Raw genomic sequence first — 24,077 nt, 5'->3', positions numbered from 1 at the left:
TTCAAATCCTTGGCCAGGCTTTGTGAATGCCAAGCCGGTAAACCTCCCTACCAGTTGCGACTTTTAAAGATTTTTTGGTTTAGTTCAATATTTTAGATGCTCTTCAATGCGTTCGACTCCCGTTGCGAGAACTCAGATTTTCTTTTTTCTAGTACACCTGAAAAAACTTTAAAAAAAATGCACCTAACATTTATTTATTTAATTTATTTATAGTATCCCCATTACCTTGTAATTTCCTTGTTAAATTGAGACATCGACTTCTATCTTTGAAAACAGATTTCTGAACTCTTGATTGTGGTGTATGCTTATAACAATATCAACGAAATTAGGTGTTTTTTTATACTATGGATTTCCTACTCCTGATCTTGCTGTTATCTCTTCTTTTTCTTTTTTGTAGATTATAATTGAAGGAGTGGCTGGCTTGTCCTACACCGCCGACATTGCTGTTGACGACATCCATTTTAGCAACAACTTGACTTGTCCTTCAGATGAAAATACAATGCCACTTCACATGTTTGGAGGTGAATAGTTCTAGATGATAGCTGGCTTGTCCAATGCTCCAGTAAAAAGGTTTCCCACCTTACCGATGGCAACTTGAGAACAGCTGAAAATTGTATTACGTTTGCCCCACATTTCGGGCAGGAAAACCTTCATCGGGACAATGGAAATAAAGGGTTTAATCTTCAACATATTTATCATGTTCATATTGATATGCCGGTTATGGTCGTTGTTGTTGGTTTTTCCTTTTTTTCTTTTTTTTTCTTTTTTTCTTTAATTTTTGTTTTGTTTATGATTATCGATTCCTTTTAGCTTACCAAGTTAAGTGTTAGTATTTCATTTCCTATAGCTTTTTTAGCTCTTGATAAAGGCTATTTTTGTCTCAGAAATATTGAACAAACTTAAAACTATTTTCAGCTTTTCTCAGAGCAACAATGCTTTTTTTTATTCGTTTTATTAGCATTATATCTGATCCTGATCTACACTGTACTTAGATCGATCCACATTTAACTATCCCGTGTTTGTTCAATATTGTTTTTACTTTTTGTTGTTGTTTTGTTTTATGTTTGTTTGTTTATTTGTGTGTTTTAGTTAATTATTCGTCGTTTAAATTTTCGATTAGTGAAATTCTCTACCCAATAGAGGGTGTCAAGGCCTGCATATTATATAACTGTATCTAATAGCTTTTTTCCCGTCATGTTTGTGAACATCCTCATCATCTTGTGACGAGAAACGAGCTTGCGTAACTGATCTTGATCCTGTATAGTAGATACCTACTTTGATGTCCATTGTCTATACAATGAAAAGCAACAATTTATTTATTTATTTATTTGTTTATTTATTTATTTATTTATTTATTTATGTACTTACTTACTTATTATTTCTGGTAAATTCCCTTTAAATGCTTCTGTCTGTATGTAATCATTTTGAACTCTAATAAATAGATTACCTATCCGTGTGTTTTTTTTTATGAGCTTATAATCAATTTGGTTATGCTTCTCTGATCCATAGTCTTATTTCATTATAGACGATTTCTTATCTTTTCATTTTTTTTTTCTTATTTTATTTTTTTCAATTGCATTTATTTCTTTATTCTTTACTAGCAAACTGTACCTTCGATCAGAGCTTTTGCGGATGGCGTAATGTTGCACCTCCTTGGGACCAATTTAACTGGTACGCGAGAAAGAGTGGAACTCCAAGCCAAGGAACAGGACCGAGTTCGGATCATACTGGTAACTAAGTAAAAAGTCTCATTTTCCCTCGTTTTACATGATAGTTTATTGCAGGTACTAAATTTTTTGCACTTCATCCAGTATCCAATGCTTAACAACTTCAATCAACGCTGATCGGCAATCATACAAAATGTTAATGGTTTGAGAAACTACATCAAACATTCGAAAGGGTTTGCCTCTCCTTTTTTCTTGCTGAGGTCATTTGCAACGGTCGTTGTCTGAATTTTCAGCGGACAGTTTTACTTTTCTGCGAATTTTTGCCACTCGCCAAAACAGTTTTCAAAACTTTGTTGACCAGTCACTCTGGTTGTACTCCGGACTCTGATCACGTGCGCCGGTCATACCACTGACTCAATGACTGACATCCGTGCGTCTGCCCCCCAATCCCAAACTCCGCTACACCAATGAAACGAGAGTTTAACGCCGTATAATCTTTTACTGTTTCAGGAGGTGGAAAATACATCTATATCGAGGCATCGTATCCGAGAATAGAAAATCAAACATCGAAGCTACTGAGTCCTTTCATACGTGGTCCTGTATGCTTTGGCTTCTATTACCACATGTATGGAAGTCATATAGGAAGTCTTGATGTCTCTCTTCAAACGTTAGAAGCACTGAAGATAAATCAAGCGGTCATGCTATGGAGAATTAAAGGGCAACGGGGAAACAGATGGAGAAAAGCTAGCATTAATATTGGTTACGCCGGTGGTGAATTTCAGGTAGGCTAAGTTTTATTTATATGGGGAATTTCTCTGCAAAAATGTTATAAAACGTGGCACATCTCTGTTGGCGATGGGGGATGGAGCTGCACCCCGGACACTAACAAAGACTTCAAGTTTAAATCCGGGATCCCAGATCACGCGTCTTGGAATCCAACCCTAAATTACTTTCTGGATGCATCAATAACGAGGAAGGACGTGTCGTGTGGGAGGTTTCTTGGGGGTCTTCTTGAAGAAGACAGTTATATGGTTCTCGTTGTGTGAACTGAAAACAAAATTTTCTTGGGATAGTAGAACAACCTTCAGTTCATTATAAAACTACTATCATGTTTGGCAAGATTCCTGATTAAAGGGAACTAAGAACCACGAAGAAATGACGACGACGGAATCTACGGCTAATTGTACTAAATGAATATCTAACGTAGTTGCTAAATAATTGTTGGACGTTTGAGGATACTTCCTATTTTCGCCGGTGTCCTTTAGCAGAAAATTGATTCGCGCGGATTTGAGAAAATTTAAATAAAATAAATATATCCATGGACTTCTAAATGAATGTAGTTTCTAACAAAAATGTAATTTTAGCGATATTATTACACTATAAAATACCACCCTTAAACTCCCAAACTACCGAGTCCTGTTCGATTGAATTTTTCGAGTATCGAACGTCATGGCAGGACTAAGGTAAGGGTGTCAGGCTCGGAGTAGTAAGTCATTAGTGAGATTGTGACACCTATGTGATTTCTTCTGTTGCATTTATTTTCCATTTTCGTGTAAAGAGCTGTATTAAATTAAGTTTTCAAGTTTTGTTTTCTCGAAATTTTTTATTTAACACTAAACTTTTTTTTGATCGAATGAAAATATTCTCTCGTTCATAGGAAACAACCTTAATCGGCGGGGCGGATTCTGCCGCAGCAACTTTAAACCTAAATAACTCTTTTCAATATTTGAGCAAACGGCCTGAAACTTTAGGAACTTTTAAAAACTTTATCTGGGAATAAGTTGATGCCATCGGTTAGTGTTCATTGACTTTATGTTGCCATGGCAATCACCTTTTGACGGGCCGTTTTTAAGAAAATGGAAAATCCTTATTTAAAATGAAGGAAACTTGCTTTTCTTTCTGTAACTTGTATGCTTTTAGCTCATATTAGTGTTACTTTATTGGTTCTGATTACGTGTCGCTCAGTTTTGGCGCTTTCCTGAAGTTTTGGAGAAATCCAGAAATCCAATTTGGCCGCCATTTGACAATCATGATACCGTTACAGCGTCATATGACGTCATCACTTCACGTTGCGGACGTCAAAGGAGACATCTTTGGACGTACTATCTCTCCTCCAAGTGTCATTGTCATAGCTTTTTATGCTTACGAAGCTATGGAGGGGGGGGGGGGGGGGGGGCGTGGGAGCGGAATCCAAAAAAACAAAACAGGGGCAAGGTTTAGATAGGGTTAATAGGGATTTTGGCTTGGCCCCTGAAAACCCGTATTGTTTATATAATATCAAATGCCATTGTAGATCGTGTTGACAGCAACTGTTGGCAAAAGCTTTGCGGGCGATATAGCTGTGGACGATGTAACATTCACTGATGGGATGTGTGTGGAACAAACGGAAAATGGACTGACTCCTCAAGGTGGGTGACACACTTTGTGTTTTGTGAAACGAAGAAAATTAAACCATCAAGTTTGCTGTATCGAGCTCTTTATTAAATTGCTGGGTTTCTTTCAAGGCAATTGCGACTTTGACCTGCACTTGTGTCTGTGGACGCACAGTTCTTCTATCGATTTCACTTTTAACTGGATGAGAAAGCAATACAGCACACCAAGCTGGAATACTGGACCAACCGGTGATCATACATCAGGTAGTGACACATTAACTGCTGTTGTTATTGTTGTTGTTGTTATTGATGTTTTATCCTACCTGACACATTATATTTTCACAATTTTTCTTATGATGTTACATTTTGTAGCAGTTGCTTGAATTTTCACATCAAGTAACGACCATTTTTTAAATCTTATAATATAAAGCTATCGCATTTGGTTAAGTCCTTGCATTTTATTTACAACGTTGCATATAATTCTTGTTGGTTGTGTTTTTTTAACAATGGTTTAATGCTTGTGTTATCTTGTAAAAGCAAACGCCGTAGTTTAAAATGCTAGACGCATTTTCAATGATGTCAGGTACAGAGTCCTTTTTCTACCCACCAAACCGTGTGTCAGTATTGTTTGCTTTGTTATCTTGGTATACTCCGGGCGGCACTACCCCAGGACTAGCCTGGGGGAAGGGGTGCCCAATAAAACTTCATATGGAGTGTCTCCGCTAGCTTTTAACTGGAATGGTACCCCATTGGTGTACAAAAAAAAGTACTTATTTTATTTACACTCAATTTTCTATTACTTGAGGATAATCCAGGGACAGAAGAAGATTCCCTGCCTTACCGATGCAGTTATTCACACTAATCTTTGCCTTATTTTATTTTCGTCCAAGAATTTCTCTTTAGTTTTTACTAGTAGCTAAATATTGAAATGGGTACCAAAAATTGTAGATACTACGAGGTTGAATGAGGCTCCTCGTTCGGGAGTAGCCTCGTGGAACTGCCTATTATAGCAATTCTAAAGCTAAACTTTCGTTGGCTTGGGGTTTCGTCTACCAGCCAATGCTTATAGCATTCCGTTTAACTCCTAGGACTTGGAATGTACATTTATATCGAGACTTCTAGTCCACGAAAACTGAAAGACACTGCCCGACTGTTGAGTCCATGGATGCGTGGACCACAATGCATGACGTTCTACTACCATATGTATGGCGCTACCATGAGTTGTGTTGTTATATACATAAGAAGTCAAGACTCAAACAAGTTGAAACCGGTTTGGCTTAAGTCTGAGAATCATGGTAATCGGTGGCTGCAAGGGCAAATAAGCATCAATGAGACTGGCATCTATCAAGTGAGTTAAATAGTTTTTGTTTATGTAAACTGTTCATATGAGTTACTGGTATCACGTTGTTAGTCCTTTGGCGGCAAAAGTTGAATGTTTTCATTTGTTAAACCTGCGTTTTGTGAAATTCTATGCAGTAGGTATTCTGGATTTACCAAAATAAAAATAATTTGTTAAAGACGTAGATGATTTACATCCAGAGCAATGCTATTTTTCTAAACCTAAATATTTTTCACGCTATACTTAGCATTAGTAAAGCAAACAGGATGATCGAGTGATTAGGACGTCCGAGATTCGGGCTCAAGTCTTTCTCTGACCGTTTGTTGAGGTTACTCCCTGTAGCCCCGGAGATTCCTCGGCCACGTTTGTAAACAGCCACCTGGTCTGCCTCCTGCCAGTTGAGATTTTACCCATGTTATGATACACTAATTTGAAATATCATTATCGGACCATTCCAATTCAAGTTTTTAAATGTTTAGTCTGGGGGTACAATTTGAGATTACGATCGTTCAAATCCCTATTCAAAATAGCTGACCACATATTTGATCTTAGCAAAGCTTCATGTTGGTCTGTCCCATTTTTGATTATTGATTTTTATAAATTTTTAAGGTAATTATAGATGGTGTTAGAGGCAACAGTTTTCTTGGAGATGCTGCATTGGACGACTTTTCATTCCAAAAAGGACCTTGTCATCAAACAGGTATCGGAATGACAACCAATTTAGGACAGCGCCTCCTTTTGCTACTGCTCATACGTTCTGCGCATTAAGGGATGGTCCGAGAAATAAGCGTTTTGTTAAAAGAACGGTGACTAGTATCACAAATGTATTTTTGCTCCGTTTATGAGTATGCGGGAAAAACAGAGCTCAGCAAGTGTTAATTGAATATAACATGGAAGTTAGGGGTAGCCTGTACACGCATTTCCCAGAAATAATTAAGCTTTAATTTGGAAAAAAAAAATAATATCACATATCGTTTTGTATTCGCTTTTTAGAATTGCTGTTGAAAAGTGCGAGATTACCCCCCCCCCCCCCCCCAAATTTTCTTGTTGGGTTTTAATAGTCCTTGCTAAGGCTTGCTTTTCTCACAGAGTCATAAAAAGAGCAAAAGTACCACTGTATTAGAAGATACCGTCCTTAATCTGAGCAAGGGAACTTTAATTGAGTCAATCGGTACGTCGGTTTAATCCCATTACACATACTGCATGCTTTTCTTAACGGTATTCATACAATGATTTAGCAACATATCAAGATCATTCCATATCAACTTTGACGTTAGTACTGAGTTGTATGCATCCAAACTCCTACAATTGGTAGATATGTTCCAGAGATTTGACTGCGATGCAATGAATAGGAAAATCCTCCAGCCCTTTGCTGCTACATTGCTCAAGTAACCAACTTGTTATTAGCGTTAGATATCAAGTTTTCCCCTAACTCTTGTAAAATTTAACATTTCTTCCCCTTTTGTTTCAAGGTTGTTGGGTTCAAAGCACAACATCGTTAATAACACCTGTCATGACTATCATTTTAGATGTCTTCTCATTGTAATGTGTTAATGTACACAGATTAAGCAAAATTTAGTTTCTAATCTGCTGTTTATATATCAATGCCATCTAACTTAGTAAAACCTGTTTCCCGTATTATTTTCATATAGATATTTCTTAGTGTCTAAGTTCCACCTTGACAATTTCCTAAATTAGGATTTACATCACGTTTCCTACATATCCAAATATGGAATTGTACAAGTATGATACCCTGAACTGGAATTCAACAATTCCTTACTGTCCTTACTTTACCTAGCTAATTTACCAAATAACACATCTTGCGATGTGAGTTCCACCTATTTACAAGAAGGAAAAAAATCAAAACGATTTAGATTCAATTCTTTAGAAGTTTGGTTGTAAAGAACATTCATAAAGTATGTGATACACAGAAGCCATTATGAAAACTCCAACATAGTTCTTTAATTTGCAGAAAGAACAAGTTACTACGTATCCTCTTTGAAGGGCCTATTCTTCCAAATAAGCTCGCGGCCCTTCGACCACAGTCAGTTCGTCGAGGAATTCCGGTTCAGTCTTGATCATCCAAAAGGAAATCCGAAGGAGGCAGCGCATTTCATCTACTCTAGAGATTACAGCAGACCGGGGTTTATAACATCGACGTTGGATCTTTATCGTTATGCAAACTTCCCGATTGGTATTGTTGCTCTAAGCAATGAAAAGAATCCGACACGGGAAACCAGGAAGATTTATGTGATCGGCAGGGATCGTTATGGGGCCATGATCAGCTTGAATGACCATTCGAATATGAATTGCTGCAGGAGAGATGCTATTTACGCCTTTGATGCCTTCAATGTAAGCCAGTCAGGTGAGAGGAATCAGTTAAACCTCCATAATGATATTGAAAGGAAATTTGGAAACCGAAAAAGCGCAGCCCGATATCCGTATTATGGTTGGTTGGTTGGTTGGTTGGTTGACTGACTGACTGACTGAGTTCAAGTAATAGAGTACTCGACTGCCACGTTGCCTCAAACATTAACTGATACAGACACTACATATTGATCAGCAGGTTACGCACTAGCGAGCCAGGGGACATTGTTGAGTTTCACACACTTCACAGTCCGCATTAGGGTGTGTGAGAGGCGACGTGCATTGTGCACAGGAATTCCTAGACAAACCCAAATACCATCACGTTGCTTTTAACGCACGTAAATTATCTTGTTATTGTTCACTGCTGTTTATTCTATGATGACAAGGACGTAAAGTCGAAAGGCAAAACTTTACAATGTCAACGAGCGCTTGGAAAAATGTGACAAGAAACTTTTCAATAAAATTAGCAGCGACAGTTCTCACCCGTTGTACCCTATGTTGCCCCAAGCTAAAGCGTCCTCCCTTAGATTAAGACAAAGTACTAGTCAGTTACCTAAGATAAACACCGAACGTTTTAAAAATAGCTTTTTTAATAGGCTTAGGTTTAGATACAATTTAGTATTATGAATTTCTTATTGTAAGCGCCTCGACTAACGTTTGATATGTATTGTATCGAATGAATAGACATTATTATTATTATTATTATTATTATTATTATTATTATTATTATTATTATTATTATTTAATATTTTTAACGATTATCTTTGACCGTTGCAGACTGATTTTCAGCTATACTGGTTGTGTTGGGAGAATTTACTAATTTTATTAGTTATGCCACTCAACCTAATTGAGGTCCGTTTTTCTTGTCTTGATTTATTGAGGTTTCATCAGGGCTTCGTCAGTGAAGTAAAAGATTGATTAGTTTTCAAAATCGTACTATAGTGTAGTAAGACATTGCTTAGTTTTCATTTAAGACAGCTGAAGAATAATGGTCAAGCTTGCTTTCAAAATACTATTCTACAGATTCTAGGTGGCGGGAACCATTGAAAAACGTTGTCAGCTACAGATGACCAAGATGTAAATGTGTAGTAGCTTAACAAGAAGTAGGGCCGACGGTTTTAAGCTCTTCTGTTGTGTCTCAGACCAATTTGGAGATAACTTATTGAAGTTAATTTTGTATTCCAAAATTTACTGGATTTCGTCTCATTGGCCACGTAGAAGGAATTCATGTATGAACAATTGAAAGCATTTTACTCCAAACCAAGCACATATGCCGAGGATAATCAAAAGACAGGATCCTTATGACATTGTCCCGGTATTAAAGTTGCCTATAACTCTGATTGATTCTATTTTGTAGGAAATCGCTCCACCTCTGACTGTGCACCCGGCTGGTACAAAGTAAACCAAGCGTGTTTCCTGTTTAATTTCCAGCTAGAGGCCAAGTGGGGCGACGCGCGGTCGTCCTGTCACAGATTGGGCGCTGACCTGGCTGTGGTCAATAACGCCACGACGTTGGAAGCCATCGCCAGTCAGAGAAAACAACTGAAGCTTGATGATCACGAAATGTTTCTTGGGTTGAGTGGCCAGCTAAAATGGGTCTGGTCGGACAGGTCAAACCTGTCGGCAACGCTAAAGCTGTGGGGCCCAGGCGAACCTAGCGGTGATGGAAAATGCGGTTCGTTATTGAATGCTATAAGTTGGGATTCTGCCTGGCAGGGGTATGGATGGCGTTGGAATGATCAAAAATGTACTAACCGTCAGGGCTTCATCTGTGAAGAGCCGCTAGGTGGGTTAAGTTTGCGGACAACTTAACATAATGAAAGAATCAAGCTCGCTGTTTCCCGTGAAACCAGTCGCTATCAGTCATTACTTGTTAAACGTTCTGGTGTCAGTGCAAGACCCGTACATAGATTTGAGAGACAGATAATAGGCAAGCAAATAGGCCATTTCAGAGTTGCTGTGAATCTCATTATGAAAGCGAGGCTCAGTGCAAAGTTTTTATAATTATGAAAATTAGTTTTCATTCATATGCAAACAAAACTAATTTTCATATGAAAAGCTTTTGCACTAAGCCTCGCTTTCATAATGAGGTTCACAGCAACTCGGAAATGGATTATTAGTCCAAAGTACAAGCCATCCTTTTGTTTTCCTAGGTCGTGGTACAGATGCACTAAGTAACCGTTGTCGCTTAGTTGAAAAGGATATTAGACGGGTGATGATTTATTATTATTATTATTATTATTATTATTATTATTATTATTATTATTATTATTATTATTATTATTATTTCAAGACGATTGATTTTAATTGTGTTCACGGCTCGGGTAGATTGATAAACTCGGTTAAATGTTAAACACAAAACAATGTTTTGAAAGATATGCCAAATAAACTTCTGCAAGCTCATGAGTATCCCATGTAGCATTGGTAATATCTTTAATGACGAAAGTGGAATCAGTTAAAATTAATTCTTCTGTTCCATTGTTCCATAAACGTATCTTGAGGAGATTTTTGCTTTTAACATAGTTGACCACATTCATAGTGAAAGTATTTTTCGACATTGTTCTTTCTCTTCCCAGATTTACCCCATCCCTTGGCCCTCTTTACCTTCAATGGTGCCAATGGAACCATAGACGAGAGTCCTCGTGGTCTCACACCCGCTGTCTCTAGGGGCATCACATTTGCACCAGGTCCGTTTGGAAATCCAAACGGCTCGTTCTTCTTCATTGGTAACAAGAACAGCTTTGTAAAAATGAAAAACATTGGGGAAATCGACGCCAGGTTTTCGATCAGTATTTTTGCATGGGTGTTTCTTGACAACTCTAGCGGCATAATTTATAAGTACGAAAAATCAAATTATTTTGGTTGTTTGATGAAAGTAATACCTACTAACTTGGCTATCCAAGTGCGGTATATGAATAGGAGAGGCTCTGCAAGCTCTGTACTTTATAAAAGCAACGTGCTGAAGGCAAATGCTTGGAATTTTGTTGGGACCACTTACGACTTCAACACGGGTTTAGCGACTGTTTTTGTCAACAGTAGCACCGTTGAACAGAGTAAAATTAAAAGGATGGAGTTAGCAACGCATTATAATCTAAGAGTTGGTGCTGCAAAGATCCATAACGCGTATTTCCGTGGAAGAATCGCGTGCTTGCAAGTTTATGATCAGGCATTATCGGAGGATCAAATTATGAAGATCAAAACAAGGTGTAACCAGACCAGTGAGTATAATAATTAGCAGCTGTCTTGATCCTGATACACCAGTCAATGGAGGGGTAAGGCGGGAGGATGGGAGCATTTCGGTATTTCGTTTTCTTATCATTTATATGGAAAGCCCTGGAATTCTGTTTGGGAACTAGTACACGAGAATGAAACTTTCTCGTTTATTTACCAGGCTTAAAATGTACCATCACAGTCATTTCGTTGCTCCAGTTTTCGTTGCTCCATTTGGAACGTTTCTAAAATTATGGACTACGATTTAAGAGGATGCACTTCTAATGCTGTTTTTCTGCGTTCCAGTCGGATGCACTTCTCAAATTTTTCAGTTTTGTCTGTTCCAGTTAATGCTGGTTCATTTTGTACGGCGTTGTATATCATCTATCAGGACAACCATTTAATGTACCAAACTGGGTGGTTTGTTCTCCCGCCTCCATAACGAAGTGTAGCCAAGATGTTGGCCCGATAAACGTATGGTCTCAAGATCTTTAGTTCAAGTACTTTTCTCCTATTACTTGTTACATTTGCTTCGCAACGGCCCTCTATCAGCCCAGTTTGAAGGACTGTATTTTTTCCATTCTGGTCGAGTACATTTGACATTCTAGAAAACTGACACAAATTGCATAACTCAGCGTGTGTGTGTACTATACGTACATTCAACAAGTAATATGATTTAATACAGGAAGTAAATGGCAATTTCATTGTGGCGTCACCAGAATCCTTTACTTGTTTTTTTCTCGTGTTAATTACAGCTATTGTTATTTTCCTCCCACTGGGATTACAAAATTTTAATTTGAAAAGGAAAACGAAATGAATACTGGTAGTTGTAGTCAATGACGCGAACATGGAAATGATCTTTACACTTTGATTCTAGAGTTGAAAGGTCTTCATAAGGGTCGAACAGAGGGCATATTCGATTCTTTTTTGGAATTTGAGTTGTACTGGATGCGATTGAAAGGCAACGTGTGAATAAGTGTAGGCCGCGGAGTTTCCCTGTAAACATCCAAAGAAAGACAGGCCCTAGCTACCAGTTGGAATTGCTGCAGGTTTTTCTTTCATTCACAAGAAAATGTATAGTCGTACTTGGTGAGTGACCGCCTCCAGCAAGCGGCCACTTTACCGAATTATTTCTTTTTTCTTTTGTTTTGTTTTCTTTGTCGTTTTCGGGAGCAAATGCCTCTTCGTGGCCATTTAATAGAGGTTATTAGGCCGTTGTATTTGTTCAACTATTTATTCACGTTCAGAACCTACAAACCAAGTTTATAGGCTGGGTATAAACAGTGCTTCAGCTTACTGAGCATCCATATCTAATTTCCTAACATCTTTCTATTCGCTGTTTACAGAGCCTATTGCGTGCAGTCCCAACTTCTCACCTTTTCGTGGTGGTTGTTATTCAGTCCAAACCAATTACCCACGCGTATGGAAGGATGCGTTGATACATTGCAATATCAAAGGGGGTACCCTGGCCAGGATATCTCGTGAAGGCCTCAGGTTTGCTTTCTCAAACATGCTTGATCAAAGGAGACCCAAGCCAAACAACTTGTTCTTTGGACTCCATACCGTGGACGACTGGGTCTGGATAGACGGCACCCCACTGAACGGTTCTTTGTGGATGTCGGGATATCCTACTGGTTACCATGGCGTCCAAAGCTGTGCTGTTATGTCAGCAGCTTCGTCAATGATCAAGAACGTTAATTGTGCGCTAAGGGAAAACATGTTGTGCCAAAAACAGCATGGTAAGTAGTCTGTACGAGGTGACCGTGCGGGTGAGATTAGTTCTCCGGCAAACAGAGTGTTTTGGTGACAGTTGATTTCGACAATGCGCGCAGAAAACATTTTCTAGATTGTGAATATCACTTCCTCTCAGGTTGTCGAAAGATCATTACGTGTTACTAACAACAGTCCTTGTCAGGATTACTCTCGCCCGGGAGATCTCATTAAACACATTACCGGAATCGTAGGTTCTGCAACCATTTAATATAAGTTTGTTAAGCAATTTCTCGAAATACTCTTTAAGTTGAGTTTGGTCATTTTGAAGTAATAACCGTAGAAAAACCCCTTTGACCCACCTAGTGAGGATGTACCATTTTGTAAACTGCATCTGTGGACCACTGGGAACGATCAAGCGCTTGAGGATCAAGGTTCTATTAACATCGATCTCAGTCAACTTAAGTACGCGTTATCGTTAATGCAAGGTTCTTCTTAAAGAAACTATGGATACCTAGAATCGGTTGTTTCGATATTGTTCGACCCTTATCACGTGACCATTTTGCTTCTGCGCTTATGGCGTACCTATGCTTATGTTAGTCCTTCCACGTTCTAACTTAGAAGCCCAATACACACTCTGTACGCTATTTATTTTCTCGTCCATTAAAGCAAAATGTCAGTGAATCAATGTTCGTGTGTCATATAGGTATATTAGGAGTCTTGAGCTCCCCTGGATGTATTTGTGGGTTGTTTTGACAGGGTTTGTTTTCTCAAAATGTTGGCCAGGGGGGTACTCCTCGCAGAATCGAATGTTATAGCTGAAGCTTAATTCAGAGGAATAGACATAGACTTTGCTCGAGTCGTCTTCAGTTTAGGAAAATTTAGCGTAACGCTAAATCTTTCTTTCAGTAAGTTAGTCATAAGTGATTAACATAAACGTCAACTTCATTTTTTTTTCTTTTTGTCAGTTAACACATTGACGCCCAGGAGTGTGACGCTGAGTTCAAGCGTTCTCTGGCCTGATCACCCCTCTCTCGCCATTGATAGATCATACACAACCTGTTTTCGTTCACAGAAGGTGAGAAATGCTACATTGTTGTCTATTGAGCTACTTGTACTGAAGCAAAAATAATTATTTGTCGAAAGACCACAAAAGTAAAAAAAAAAAAGTCGCTAACTTTACAATACCTCCCGATTATCGACGCCGCTTTTAGTTTGCGTTAAACAAGGCAGAACGTTCCAGGAGCAGTGAGGAGGGGGGTGAATAGGTCTACGGATCGGCGGATTTGGTGAATATTTTAGCCCGGATTCTGGATTCAGAGCGAAATTTTAACGGATCTGCGGATCCTATGATCAGAGCGGATCGCGGTTTTATCCAGTTTTTGGGCCCGGATTTTGGATTTTGGTTGTTAGGAAGTTCAAGTTTGTTCTTTTTTCTCTTATCTACAAGATTTTGTTTCGATACAGACGTTGGTTACATAAACATTTCGTTGATAGTCATCCTCAATGCTAAAACACAATGTCACGCAAGGCAACTCCAACAACTGAAGTCCCTTTGTGTCTCGCGTATCATCTAACGCGGCAAACAATTTGCGGATTCGGATTTAGTTGATTTTTTGAGCGGATCGACGGATTCAGTCATTACTTTTAGCGTATCGGCGGATTTACATAACCTTATTCACCCCCCTCAGTGAGCGGTGTAAGGATGGTGTTCAAGCTCAAGAAGGGGAAGAGATTTTCATCACTCCATAAAACCCTGAATTTGGCCATGTTTTGCAGACGATGACAAAGGAATGTATCTCGATAAATAGCGAACGTCTAGAGCCTTCGTTTTTTCTCATTAGACCGACTATGTTATGGCATTCCTGTTGCCGACACGTCGCCTTCGTCGTCGTTGCTCAAGTTCCCAGATAGAACCATTCAATCCCTGGAATGTTCATAAGGATGCAAACGATGTAATTAGCACTATATATTTCAGCTCAAGTAATTACGCTTGTGTCTTCAACAAGTTCATAAACTGGAAAGATGGCCCTCCTAACACTATTTTATAGTTTACTCTCGGTTTTACTTGACGGGTTTTACTGGTCTGTGTTGGCTATCTCTCATGTCAAAAAATGTAAATAAGATAGGGACTCTACATTTGTAAACATAGATCAGAACTCGGTCTCACTGTTTTTAGTTGTTTGTTTTTCATATTTGACTCAGTTTACTTGTTTCGGTACCTATTTTTCTATCTGATTGTTCGCTGCTAGGTCTGTTTATGTAAGTTATGAACGTCTATTTGCATGTTTATATTTTATTTTATATATTCAGTTCTCAATCTTTACATTTTCCGTTAGGAGACCAACCCTTGGTGGCAAGTAACCCTTGAAAAACCAATGTATGTCGAATCTGTCGAAATCACCGATATCGTCGATTGTTGCCCGCGTGACCGTGGAACGATAACTGTCACTGTTTCTTCCAGTCAAATCGGCTCCAACTCAACGTGTTCAACTTCCACAGAATATGGAAGGTCTGTTGAATACAAACTACATTGTTCTCCATCGAAACGAGGCAGTTACGTGACAATAACGTTCATTGGGAAGAATGTCACGCTCGTTCTCTGCCAGGTTGTTATCCGTACAATTGGTAAGTCGTATTGTAATCTATGATAGACTCCCCACAGGAAATTCCAGAAATCTGATTGGTTCTCTACTCAAGAGATTTGCCTGCGGTTGGTTAAAACGCATCACGTGACGCAATATGTCCCAACTAAAACTAAAACCTCAAGAGTTATCCCCACCTTTCAAATCTTGTGTCACTACAATGTCATGACATTCATTGGTTAGAAATTTAGAACATTAACTATTCAAGTAGAAAGTGGTGCAGAAATGAACTAAATTTTCAATTTTAGCAAGTATCCTGAGTGTGCCTTCAAGAAAAACATTTGGAGAATAATAAAACAATAACCGTATTTGGTGTTAGAAATTGGACATTTGTTCCGGAAATTATCTGTTACTCGGACCTCAAACTATTCCTCGAGCTTGCCTTTCAGAAATCTTTCTGAATTTCTGTTCCCGGAACAAATCATGCAATGTCTACACCGACAAATATCTGTAAATATTTCGCGCCAAATAAGTGTTGCTGTCACGACTTCTTTGGAAAGCTCACAAAAATAGAAAAAGACAATTTTATCTATTTGTCCTTTAACTCATTTTTTTTCTTTCGTAACTTGTGGATAGATTCGACATTTTCACAATAGAAGAAGTATCTCCTACTCAAAGAAACGCTTCTTAAAAACCCTTTCATTTTCACTGATTTGTGTGCGCCTTTGTGTGAATGAAATTCATTTTTACATAAAAAGCTGATAAAAGACACACTTAGGTTTAAAAATGCGGGACAAAGCTGAAGTCTCTGCCTACCCATACCCATGAAACTTCAGGAATTTGTTCTGATACAAATTTGTGAAAAATTGTCACTCCACGTCATTGCTAGGGCTCAAGTATCGCTTACTCGAAACAGATTAGGCTAACTGAATAAGTCCACCATAAATTCAATACAAATTGGAGAGTATAAATGGGGATTCATCTCAGATTGAAAGTCACCCATTTCAAATAAGTTATTTGAACTGGGTGACTTTCAACCTGACACTTGAGACTATTATTTGTTGAAGAATTCACGAGGAAGGAAAATTGTTACAGTAGTAACAATTTAGACCAATTCTTTTAAGACAGTATTGTTTGTTCTTTTAAAACGAGCCTCATTATTTTTTTTTTATTGTTTCATTGTTTTATGTCCTTTTTTTAACTTTATAAATACATATCATTGACATGCTTTATCATATTTTAGCGTTCATGACATTCTTCCCGATTTTAAATGTTTGTAATATAGAGCGTTTCATTCACGTGACTACTGGTCATATTGGTTTACTGACACAAAAGAAAGTATTTGCATAAAAATAGAATTCAGTTTCCAGAAGTTTAGTTTAGGACACCAACATGGCCGCCATTTCTTTGTTTTGGAACACCAACATGGCCGTTGTGACGTCATGTGAAAACACTCTATATATATTTATGCTAAGTTTTGTATTTTTTAGTCGCCTTTGAAAATTACCTCGAAGAGGTCGAAACGTCGCGACTTTTTGGCGTTAACTTTTATCACAAAATCTAATAACAAATTACTTAGGAATAACTACCAGGTAGTTAATTCATGTTTCTGATCTTTTCAATTCATTAACGATCTATTTCCGACCCTTCCAGAGTTCTCCAAAGATGCGCAAGGAGTATTACGAGAAACGTGGTATAACGTAAATTACGACTCCAAAAAAGCACCAACAATGCGCGAAAATCCCGCTTTTGATCCCCCATCTCAAAGCCAGATTATCCTGCGAGATTTTGATGCACCAATCAATGTTGGAGAGAAGTATGTTCAACGATTAACAAGCTACTTACAGGTAGGAAGTGCTTTAATTTTACGCGTTCGGATTTAGAAAAGTTTCACAAAAACTGAAATTTACGTTATTTATTTGTTACTTTCTCGCTTACATCAGGGCTTGCTTTGATAAAAGATGCTGAAGTCATTTCAGTATTAGGCCGCGATTGCCTTGGTGTTTTATTGTGAATGTCGTGAAGCAAAATGAAGGCGTTTAGCTCTCTGGTGAATGAACATGTTCTATGCATTGTCCTTCCGTTATAAGTCCCTGTACTTGACGAATTTGTTTGACTTTGTTTAATTTGATTTCTTAACCCGATTTCTTTTAAGAAATAAATAAATTAAAATTTATTTACAGTACACATCTGCATAATCGGCGCGGGGAATCCTGTCCTAGAACTAGTCAATCACTGTGTTATAATAATATGCTACAAAATCTAATAAGTATAACGTAAAAACTGTATTTATGCCAATCACACACTCTTGGTTATTTCATGTTTTACTATATTGTAATAGGTTCCCGAAAGCGGCAATTACACATTCTATTTGTCGTGCGATGACGCATGTGAGCTGTGGAAACATGACATTTTTGAGAGGGGCATTGAAGAGGAGAAAAAGAAGGCAGAGGAGAGTGCAGCGAAACAACCAATCGTCACCCTAAAACGATTGACTGGGCGTTATGAGTGGGACAGGTGAGATGATGAGTAAAGGTGGTTGTAAGAGAGAAATTTTACATTTGTCAAACTTAATTTTCTCGCGTATGGTATTTGTCAAGTTCTTTTCTTAACAACGTTTTAGATAACAGGTTTTCTATTCTCGTTTGCACGTGCATGACCACGTTTTACATCTCTTCTTTGACAAGTATCGTAGCCAAGCTTCTTAATAGTTCACATGAGCAAATACTACTGGTCAAAGATAACTCGGCACGGAGATGCTGTTCTAAAATTCCCCTTTGCAAATAAAACAACGCAAGACAACAGAATTTGTAGTCCATGAATATAACATTGTCAACAAGAACTCTGCTAATATTTTTCTTAGTAGTATTAAGATCATCGAAACAAGGTGTTTTTGTTGTCGCTGGCGTTGTTGTTGTTGTTGTTACGGCTTTGCTTATTTCTTGGGGTAAACTGGTACACAAGCATTTATTTTGAATTGAGATCACAACCATTGAACATTGCACTGCTGAAAATGTTTTTACCATTTTCTCCTAAAAATCGTTTCCAAGAAACTTTTTTTCGATAAAGAAGTCAACATAACGCCCTGCCTTTCAGGGCGTATTTCCAAATGAATTGTAAAAAATTATGTTGCTTAATTGTGCACTTTGGTATGCGTAATAGATAATTTATACACTGTTTTAAAACTTTTACAGGTACAATGAACAGATTTCGCAACCGATTTTTCTGGATAAATGTCGCCTTTATCGCGTGGAGGCTTTTATGAGGGAAGAAACGAGCATTGACCACATATCCCTGGGCATGCGCACACCGACTTTTGAATATGAACGCCCTATTCCTGGAAAGAGACTGTTTTGGACGCAACCAGGTAAGTTCAATGTGAACTGAAAGAAACGACGCACACTCGTTCCTAGTACCTTTCAATGATAACAGTGGTGATGGGGGTCTGAACTCTATACTTAGGTCGCTGTTTCTTGTGGAAAGTCCGGTAGGTGACTAAGCTTCATGACTCCCCGGAAGTTCCACTGTACCCCACTCCCACAGCATAGACAAGATATCATGACCTAGAATAGTACTGCAAATGAGGAGTTCCAATTAAGTTACGTCAAATTGTATTCCATCCAAATGCCACTGCTGCCTTTTTGCTGTTGGATGACTGGTCTTCATTAAGTACATTCGCGTTAACGCCGGGATTTATAGTGGATGAAACTGTTCAAACCAACCTCTTATAGATTGCGATAAGTCTCTTTCTTCTCCTAGCGCGCTTTGGATTGATCTGAAAGATACGAGCCATCGACCCATTACAGAGAAAACTTCGATTTCTTTCACCAACTTAGGTTTAGGCTTCCTTTCTTCCTTCGTCGGTAAGTCCATTTGTACCGTTACTCTCCCTTCATTTCATAAGTGCGTGGGTTTCCTTTGCTTATCCCTGTGGAGAGGACAGATATGTCGCCTGGAGTCGTTCGGTTGTAAAATAACACACCCCAACCGATCACCCAATACTTTAGGGGGTTTCCCCACCCCCTTTCCCTGGCCTTCATTGCGCAGGTCAAACAATCATTACTGTCGGTGGTCATGTTTTGCGTCAAAATCGTAATGTTTTCAAGAGTCATGCATGATTCAACACTTTTTATTTGTCTACAGGAACACGAAGATTGGAGGTAAAACTTCAGAATAACCAAACGTTGCTATCTGCCTTCGTTGGTTCAAATCTCCGAATATCAGGTTGGTCCCACAAGTCGTATTTTGATTGTTGTGTAGATCTAGGAGAGTACATGGATCGCACGGATACTGATACTTGTACAATACGGCGTGAGCACCTTTCTATATTTAAGGGTAAAATAAATATATGGTATAACCATCTAACTTTTTTTGTTATGGATCCAAATTTAACCAGCAGTATAGGTCGGTTCCGTATGCTTTTGTGCCGGTACAATACAATTTTACAGCGTAACCTAATTCAAGCTTCCAGCTTAAAATCTAACCGTGTATAAATAAATTTGAATGACTTCACTTTACTTTTACTTCAGCATGAAAATTTTAGTTGTCGAAACAATTCTTTCTTTTGTTGTTTAACAGGTTTTTATCAGTTTTGTTGTGACGGAGTCTACTGCCCGGATTGCCCAATGGAACTGAATATCTCAACTCTTAAACAGAACGTTTCAGTGAATTCTGCGCTCAACTTGTCCTGTGTGAACACATCATTTACGGCCACGTTTGAAACCAACAAACAACCTGGGAATTTTACCGTAAAGGTAAGCTGAGTCAGGCAGTTTTAGACATCGCTAACAATGTCTCATTGATTGGAAAGTGAATTTTCAGTGGACTGCGTTTCAAGCTTCGTCTGCGCTGGTGCATTTTTTTTTTTTACAATTAAAAGCCATTGATACGTTGTCAGTGCGTTATTATGGTTTTGCGTTTCGTCGACTGGAGAACGTTTTCGTCTTTGAAAACGTATAAATGCATTATTGCGTTTTTGCATTTCTTCCAATGGAAAAAGCCACTTGTTTTGAAAACGGGTAAACCTTGCTGCGTTTCCGCATTTCATCCACTCGAACGCGTTTTCGTTTTGGCAACGCATGTTGGTTTCACCATTTCGTTCAATGGAAAGCATTTTCGTTTCATTTAGCTGTAAAATGCATATATAATACAACGCTGTCCAATTCCATCCACAGGCATGCAAAATGCATATACCCGTCAACATTGTCCATTTGAAAACGCAGACGTGTCTAAGTGGATTGCGTATTCAAGTTACTTCAGACTTTTAGGAATAAGATTAGAGGAGAAAGAAGAAATCTTTCTCTTTAATATTGCAGCCATAAGTATTAAAACATGAAGTAACTTCTTCGAAATGTATTAATACAGCTTTTAATTGCTTAACGATCAATCTGTCTATACCGAGCGCTCACCGGTGAAAACAAGGCGATCAAACGAAAAACCGAGTGAACAAACTCGCGAAACCAGATGAACAGCTGAACGAACGAGTGGACAGTTGTTTTGTTTGCAGCCATAAGCGTTTAAAAAGGATCGATTTTCTGATTTTTTAATGGAAACTTATAATCATATATCGTTTCAGAATGAGTGAAAAACGAGGTGGCTTTACTGAGTTCTTTATATGCTTTAATGTAAACAGCCTTTCCTGGTTTTTAAGGGTGTCTGGTTTTTATTCAGATTTAGGTTTCCCTGACATGATTTCATCCCAGTCCGGATAATACAACTCTTTCATTCTCCGAGCGTGCTCCTCAAGATTCTTTGCTTTAGACTTGGTGACCCCAGCAATAGGGCATTCTGGGTATTCCCAAGTCGCGCCCACGATAAAGCCAAACAGAGCAGCGTCAGCTAGACAAGGCTTGTCGCCAAAGAGGAATTTCTTGTCCCCCAAAATTCTCGACACTGCTAGCAGGTCTCGTTCAGCTATTGCATACATCTCTTCTTCCGTGTGTCGCCCGATGCCATGCAACCATAAATAATTCCTTGTCTTTCTCTGACCTTTGTAAAGAACCAGATAATTCAGTGGTTGGAATATGTTACGGAGCATAACGTTCATTCGTACGGATGAGCCATAGTCGGATAACCAACGTGTGTAAACCAGTACCTAGGCTCGATTACCAGCCGCTGTTCGGGAAAATGAGCCCGGGAGACGGCGGAAATCGAGCCTAACCAGTACCCTGTATACAAATTGTAAAACAGGAATTATATTAACTATAAAGATTTGTTTAAATGCACGTTGCATTAACACAAATGACACCTTTACCAGCTTGCCCCCAGGTATTTAAAACCTCCCCAAACAACCTTAATGAATGCATCTATTAGTGTAATCAAATAATTTATAACTTCAGCGTGATCATTGATCATTTTAGGATGATCAAGTACATTTGAATCACGAGGTTTTCGTGTCTAAATAAGGTGATGATGGTGATAATGGTACGGTGACGATCACGATCGAGAGATATTACCAAATACAAGGCCACAATGTTGTATGTTACTGCAAATAGGGAACAGTTTTCTTTATAGATACTGTCTCTCAAACGTTTGTTTGTCTGTTTTCGTTGTTGTTGTGTTCGGTTTTACCGTTTTGGATTAAAATTGACTATATCTTTTAACACCGTTTTTCACCGAATAGGATTATGGACTTCAGGGAACTGGCAAAAATCACATTTTCTCTGGCATGAAGTCCACACTCCCAACCGAAATAACGCCCTGTACAGTACGTTGCTTCTTTTAAACCATTCATTCCTTTAATTTTTACACGGAAGGCAATGCCAGTGTTCGTGTTTAGGCATTTTTTAGTTGTGTGACACACTCTAAAGAGCGAATTTTCTTTGAATATATTTATTTTTACTGTCAGAAGAAAGTTCCGAAATTGCTCACGTTGCTACTCAAACTTGAGCAAAATAAAAGCCGAGTGTCGGGGAAATTTACATGTGAACTACAGTAAACTGAAACTCTAAATCGGCAGGGTAGCCATCCATTGGGGTCATCAAAAGTTTCCAAAATAATTAATTATTCACGGAAAACAACCCAGACAATTTCACTGTGGCTATATATGAAGAATCCTTTGGCAATGAAGCCACAAAATTCACTGCACCCATGAGTATTTTTTTGCACGACGTAACTTTGCCAACGTTTTTGTTACGATTTGATCGTCTTTCTCTATTTATCACCACACAGAAAGTTCTCGACTATTCTAGCCGGTTAATGCGGGACGATTGTCACACGGCAGATAAATAATATGAACCCAGTAAAACGTCTTACTCGTGACGAGTCTCAGTTACCGGCTTGGTGATTTAAGTATCTCACCAGTGTTACGAAAGCTGGTCATGGATTCAATGCTCGTCCTTCGTTCGACCACGTTCGTGACGTTACGTATGTTACAGCTTCTCATTTCATTATTGTAATTACGGTATTGCTATCGTGACCTCTAAGAAATAAGGAGGCTTCATGCAAAGTTAATTGCCCTGAGCTTGAAATAACCCTGTTCTTCCCTCCTTTTCTTTGGCTTTGGCAACACGACTGTAATATTTCGGCGAATTCCTTTTTTCGGCACTCAGTCATTTACATGTAACTGACGAATTCGCTATTCGCTTATTCCTTGAACCAGTGGAAAGCGTCCAGCAATGGAGCTTTGATAAGTCAACGAAATCAAAGGAGAAAAAATACTAACAAAATACAATAAGTACTGTATGTACAGACTAAAATCAATTCACCTACCAGTAAGTATTTTCCTCCAACATGGTGAGGATACCGTGACCAATGGCTCTTTCTGTGACGCTCAGATGTGAATCAACATCCACTTGAAATTCTTTCTCCAGAAACCGAATACAAAAATTCGAACCGGCGATTTCTTGCCCGTTGAACTCGATCCACGGCATTTTCCTCTTCTTGGAAAGCTTCGCCGAGCTGTAGTCATTTTCGTACGGGATTTTTGCCATACGAAGAAACGTTTGTAGTTTTAAACATGGTGGACAACCGCTCACCACGGTGAAGAAATATGGAGCGAGCTGATGTAGAACGACTGTGCCAGGCTCGGTAGATCCCTTGCCCTTTTTCCTTTGCAATTTCGTTGCTATGAGGTAAATGACTTTAAATAACAAAGCGGCAATGCCAAAATAGGCTAATACCTCATCTAGCATGGTCGGTTACCTGGGACAGTGTTGTGAAGCTGGGCAATCGACAGCCGTCTCCGTCTCCTGAGTGTGAGTACTATAAAGTTGGGGGTATCAAGCAATGGCAGTTGATAATGTACCCCCCCAAGAACGCGGAACTATTCATTTGCAACAACAGGGACATGAATATTACCACTCTCTCGTTGAGGATGTTTAAACGTCCTTGAGACGACTGAATTACAAATCTATAGCGACGGTTTAGATATGTTCCAAAAGTGCACTTATTTTAAGATTCGATTCATCATCTTGATCTGTGTGGTTCAATAAAAACTGAGTAAAAATCACCATTTGTCGTTTAATATTCATTTCAAACTTTATCGAACACGCAGTCCAAAAGACTCTTAAAAATCTGCTCAAGTGGAACAAATCTCAAATACCGCAATAAGCCAGTGCAGTTTGATTGAGCGACAAATTAAAGCCTTACATTGTTAAAACAACAATATAAAAAGCAAAGTACGTATTACGAGCACTGAGTAAGACTAATGTTGAATGCTCTCATAAGGAGTCTTTTTGGCTTAAACGAAGTCAAAGGGAGCCTTTGCCGTCGCTCAAGAAGGTTATTTGATTCAATCGACATGTTTCAGATGTTAGTTCCCTCTATAAACAATTCAGTCGATTCAGGGCCCTCCCGGGAAGGCCCTGAAGTAAAAAGTCACGCAATC

The 24,077-nt window shown here is 38.7% G+C and overlaps 1 protein-coding gene and 1 pseudogene across 1 annotated transcript in view; one reads left to right on the top strand and one right to left on the bottom strand.

Moving 5' to 3' along the window:
* LOC146456261 (MAM and LDL-receptor class A domain-containing protein 2-like) overlaps positions 1 to 24,077 on the top strand; it is a 77,530-nt gene that overhangs the window by 11,718 nt on the left and 41,735 nt on the right. The window contains exons 6-23 of the mRNA XM_085093288.1: positions 398 to 521; positions 1,602 to 1,730; positions 2,178 to 2,449; positions 3,961 to 4,075; positions 4,172 to 4,303; positions 5,128 to 5,387; positions 5,988 to 6,078; positions 7,351 to 7,743; positions 9,103 to 9,531; positions 10,322 to 10,963; positions 12,302 to 12,694; positions 13,634 to 13,743; positions 15,005 to 15,293; positions 16,904 to 17,097; positions 17,592 to 17,767; positions 18,445 to 18,617; positions 19,394 to 19,474; positions 19,829 to 20,004. Coding sequence (XP_084949414.1) covers positions 398 to 521; positions 1,602 to 1,730; positions 2,178 to 2,449; positions 3,961 to 4,075; positions 4,172 to 4,303; positions 5,128 to 5,387; positions 5,988 to 6,078; positions 7,351 to 7,743; positions 9,103 to 9,531; positions 10,322 to 10,963; positions 12,302 to 12,694; positions 13,634 to 13,743; positions 15,005 to 15,293; positions 16,904 to 17,097; positions 17,592 to 17,767; positions 18,445 to 18,617; positions 19,394 to 19,474; positions 19,829 to 20,004 — 4,179 coding nt within the window. The remainder of the gene's footprint in view (positions 1 to 397; positions 522 to 1,601; positions 1,731 to 2,177; positions 2,450 to 3,960; positions 4,076 to 4,171; positions 4,304 to 5,127; positions 5,388 to 5,987; positions 6,079 to 7,350; positions 7,744 to 9,102; positions 9,532 to 10,321; positions 10,964 to 12,301; positions 12,695 to 13,633; positions 13,744 to 15,004; positions 15,294 to 16,903; positions 17,098 to 17,591; positions 17,768 to 18,444; positions 18,618 to 19,393; positions 19,475 to 19,828; positions 20,005 to 24,077) is intronic.
* LOC146456263 (failed axon connections homolog) lies at positions 20,529 to 23,442 on the bottom strand (annotated as a pseudogene).

Source organism: Pavona decussata, unplaced genomic scaffold (assembly GCF_977016875.1).
Source record: "Pavona decussata unplaced genomic scaffold, jaPavDecu1.1 SCAFFOLD_260, whole genome shotgun sequence".
Lineage (NCBI taxonomy): Eukaryota > Metazoa > Cnidaria > Anthozoa > Scleractinia > Agariciidae > Pavona > Pavona decussata.
The sequence above is the reverse complement of the archived record's forward strand: the minus strand, read 5'-3'. Positions and strand labels throughout refer to the sequence as shown.